The following is a 4,557-nucleotide window of genomic DNA, read 5'->3' on the forward strand; positions in this document are numbered from 1 at the left end:
AAAATGATTATCAAGGCACTGATCCCAAAAGATTCATTAGTTTTTTTGTACAATACCTGATCACTGGATAAATTCCCATACTCCATTGATTTTATCATATACATGTTCTTGTGGTAATAACCTTAGTTCCTTATTTTGAATTAGTGCACTTCTCAATTTAAAATCACGATACATTTTAGAAGTTTCATATGCTCTATAAAAGAGAACAAACAAGAGGCTAACCCAAACTGAAAATGCAGTTTTCTTTGTTTATGTTAAAATATACAATTGTTAGTACTTATATACATCACTCAAGTAATTATTACAGTAAATTGAAATTTTTTTCTTTTCAGCAAGTTTTGGTGATTATAGTCTTCTGTAGATTTTGTAATTTTAGTGTAGCACTTACATATTTTATCTCAGTAAACTATTTTTTAGATGTCTAATTTTAAGGCACTACTTATCACACAGCACAATGAGAGGGCACAGATTTTCTCTCAAACTGAGAAACAATGCTTCTATATAATAGACATGAAAATTATTTTTTCTATCAAAATGCTCCCCTTCATTTGTTTTAGTCAAAGGCACCATTATTCTTTTTCTCACTACAACTTGAAGAAATTATGCTCACATTTACCTCTACATAGAGAATATGAATGAATCTGTACCAATTCCAAAAGTAACCCTAGGACAGAGTCTAGGACAGACAGTGTGTGTATCTGTGTGTGTGTATAAAATCTCTATAATTTTGTTTTCTTTCCATGTCTCTATATTAATAAATAATAAATACAGAAGAAAATTTATAACTTTTTAAAATTTTATTTTTCAATTGCAGTTAACATTTAATATTACTTTGTATCAGTCTCAAGTGTACAGCATAGTGGTTAATCACATACTTTACAAAGTAATTCCCTGATATTTCAAGTACCCACCTGGCACCATACATAGTTATTACAACATTATTGATTATATTTCCTATGCTGTACTTTATATCCCCATGACTATTTGTAACTATCAATTTGTACTTCTTAATTCCTTCGCCTTTTTCACCAGTTCCCCAACCCCCCTCCCCTCTGGCAACCATTAGTCTGTTCTCTGTAGCTATGAGTCTGTTTCTATTTTCTTAGTTCATTTATTTATTTTTTAGCTTCCACATATAAGTGAAAAATAAGGTATTTGTCTTTGACTGATTTCACTTAGCATACCCTCTAGGTCCATCCACATTGTCACAAATGGTTAAGATTTCACTCTTTTAAAAAAAAATCCATTTATTGATTTTAGAGAGGATGGGAGAGAGAGAGAGAGAGAGAGAGAGAGATTTGTTATTCCACTTATATATGCACTCATTGGTTGATTCTTGTATGTGCCCTGACTGGGGACTGGACCTACAACCTTGGCATATTGGGATGATACTAACCAACTGAGCTATCTGACCAGGGCAGATTTCACTTTTTTATGGCCAAGTAATATTCCATTGTACATATGTATCACAACTTTTTTATCCACTGGTCCATTGATGGGCACTTGGGTTGCTTCATATCTTGGCTACTGTAAGAAAATTCTTAACTTTTGATTAATTAATTCTAATTTTTCTCCACAAAAATATAGGCTAATTTACCCATATAATGAAACTAAAAGGTTTTCTTAGCCTAAATAACTTTAGAAGTCGCTCATATAAATTATAGTACTCAATGTTAATTTTCTCAGTTTACTCTAATTAACCTTCTAATATATAAATTGTGAAAGTAGGATACAAACATTTGCTTATAAATCTTAATTTCCTTCAATGCTGTAATTATCAATATTTAATCAGGGGAGAAAATGGAAACTATGCTGTAAATTATTTTTGGGGAAACACACAACATTTTTATACTATTTTAAAAAAGCGGCTTCCATGCTCCCTTCAAACTTGATTTTACATTACTTCTCTAGGTAAAGTGAAATAAAAAGCTAAGGTTTAGATATATATCCAAGAAAACTAAAATATGTTTTCACACAAAACTTATATATGAACGTTCACAGCAGCATTATTCATAATAGACAAAAATGTCTATTAACTGATGAATAAACAAAATGTGTCCATGCAATGGAGTATCATTTAGCTATAAAAATGAGTAAAATACTGATATATGCTACAACATGATAGACCTTGAAAACATTATGTAAGTGAAAGAAGTCACACATAGCTCTGGCCGGTGTGGTTCAATTGGTTGGGTGTCGTCCCAGGCACTGAAAGGTTGCTAGTTCAATTCCAGGTGAGGGCACAGGCTGGGGTTTTGGGCTCAATCCCCAGTAGGGGGTGTGTAGGAGGGAGCTAATCAATGTTTCACTCTCACATTGATATTTCTCTCTCTCTCCTTCTCCCTTCCTCTCCCTCTAAAAAAAAAAAAAAAAAAAAAAAAAAGGGTCAATTGACTTATTAAAAAAAAAGAAGTTGGCCCTGGGAGGGTAGCTTCCTTGCAAGTTTGATCCCCAGTCAGGGAACATACAAGAATCAACCAATGAATGCATAAATAAGTGGAACAACAAAACTCTCTCTCTCTCTAAAAGTAAATCAATAAAATAAAAAAAAAAGTCAGATATAAAAGACCACCATATTATATGATTCCATTTATATGTAATGTCAAGAATAGGCAAATCCATAGAGACATAAAGTAAATCAGTGGTTGCTATGGCAGTTTCTTTTTGGGGTGATGGAAATATTCAGAACTTTTAAGTTTTAAAAAATTAAATGTAAAAATATAGCTTTTAAACATTTTCATGAAACAACTATAATTGGGCAGTGATGATATCTTGTGAATATACCAAAACTACCAAAGTGTGAACTTTAAAGTAATACATTTTATGTTATATGAATTATATATGTAAAAAACACACAAGAAAAACAAAACACTAAACCACTGTGTAGATTTAAACAATCAACAAAATTAAAAACTAACAAACTAGGAAACTAAGAAATACATTTGCAATAATATGGCTGATAGAGACATAATTAAGAAATTTACAACAGAAAGCTATAAATAAGCAAAAAAAAAAAAAGAAAAATTTCAGCATCACTAGTAAAAGAAGTGCAAATTAAAACAATGGTATTTATGTGTGTATAAATTTGTATATATATTTATTTTGCTGTCATCATAGTCAAGCTTTTAAAAAAAATAATAGCACTTAGGATTAAAAAAAAAAAAAAAAAAAAAGTGCCCTGGCCAGTTTGGCTCAGTGGATAGAGCGTCAGCCTGTGGACTGAAGGGTCCTGGATTTGATTCTGGTCAGGGGCACATGTCCAAGTTATGGGCTTGATCAATGGTTCTCTCTCATCATTGATGTTTCTATCTCTCTCTCCCTTTCCCTTCCTCTCTGAAATCAATAAAGAGCATGAGATAAATGTTTAAGAATAAGTAATTTAAAAAAAAAAAAAAGAGCTGAAATAGTGAAAAGAGAAGAATTCAGCAAACAAATAAAAAGCCCAAAACAACCACAAAGGAAAACAACAACAAAACTCTTTGCGGAAAACACCCAGACATATTTTCTATTATTAGAAGAATAATCTTTTAAAATCATTAATTAAATTATATAACCTTGTTATTTACATTGAATGAGTTTTCTATTTGCTTGTAACGACCTTTGTAGCTAATAGAATCTTCAGTAAATTTTTTTTATGAATCTTCAATAGTCATATGTGCTTTATAAATACCTTCAAAGTGTTTATTAAATGATAATACAATGTGTTCTATTTATCTTCAGGATATTTGCAATAGAGCTTGGAGGAAGATAGCACCACACTTCTAAACTTTATTCTCTAAACCTTTATATCATAGAATTATTATAAAAATATTCAATAATCCACAAAGTATTACCATACCTGTGTACTGCAATCACAGAAGTAAAAAGTCTAGGACTTCCAGGAATCAAATTTGTAAATATAAACTCAAAACGAGTACTGTTACATTTTGTTAGTATATAAAGAGCTTCAGTTTGGCCTCGTAATTTCTGTAAGGACAAATTTATTCAAAAGTTCAGATTTTAAAAGCAATTTCTCACAGTGAAAACAAACACCAACCTCAAATATCTCATGTTTCTTCACTATATATATATATTTCAATAAGGTTTTTCAGACTTACAGAGTTAGCAGTCCTTGTTGTAATATTCAGTATGCAGTTGTAGCCGATAGCTAAAATTCAAAAGCAAAGAATTTAAAGAATGTAATAACAATAAACTGAGAAAAAATGTATATACAGAACTTTTAAGTTTTTTTATTTTTATTGCTTAAAGTATTAGAAAGAGTGTTACATATGTCTCCTTCCCCTGCCCCCCCTTGACATTCCCCCGGCCTCCCTTAACCGCCAGTGTCTTATGTCCATTGGTTATGCTTATATGCATGCATATAAGCCCTTCGGTTGATCTCTTACCCCCCACTCCCGCCACCCAACCCCCCCCAGCCTTCCCGCTGTAGTTTGACAGTCTTCAGAACTTTTAAGTTTTAAAAAATTAAATGTAAAAATATAGCTTTTAAACATTTTCATGAAACACTATGAATTTAAGTTAAATAATGAAAAGAAATGGAAAGTCAATTCTGCTCTT

At 31.4% G+C, this 4,557-nt stretch overlaps 1 protein-coding gene across 6 annotated transcripts in view; it reads right to left on the bottom strand.

Moving 5' to 3' along the window:
- Positions 1–4,557, bottom strand: part of KLHL41 (kelch like family member 41) — a 47,047-nt gene that overhangs the window by 33,495 nt on the left and 8,995 nt on the right. For 3 of the 6 annotated variants that reach the window (XM_023745208.1, XM_023745206.1, XM_023745201.1), the window contains exons 1-2: positions 3,839–3,966; positions 57–193 (exon numbers count right to left, since the gene is read on the bottom strand). In XM_023745208.1, coding sequence (XP_023600976.1) covers positions 57–104 — 48 coding nt within the window. In that variant the 5' untranslated portion in view covers positions 105–193; positions 3,839–3,966. Of the gene's footprint in view, positions 1–56; positions 194–3,838; positions 3,967–4,097; positions 4,148–4,557 lie in introns of those variants that run through there. The other 3 variants (XM_023745192.1, XM_023745196.1, XM_023745194.1) reach the window with 2 other exon arrangements.

Source organism: Myotis lucifugus, unplaced genomic scaffold, assembly GCF_000147115.1.
Source record: "Myotis lucifugus unplaced genomic scaffold, Myoluc2.0 scaffold_5, whole genome shotgun sequence".
NCBI lineage: Eukaryota > Metazoa > Chordata > Mammalia > Chiroptera > Vespertilionidae > Myotis > Myotis lucifugus.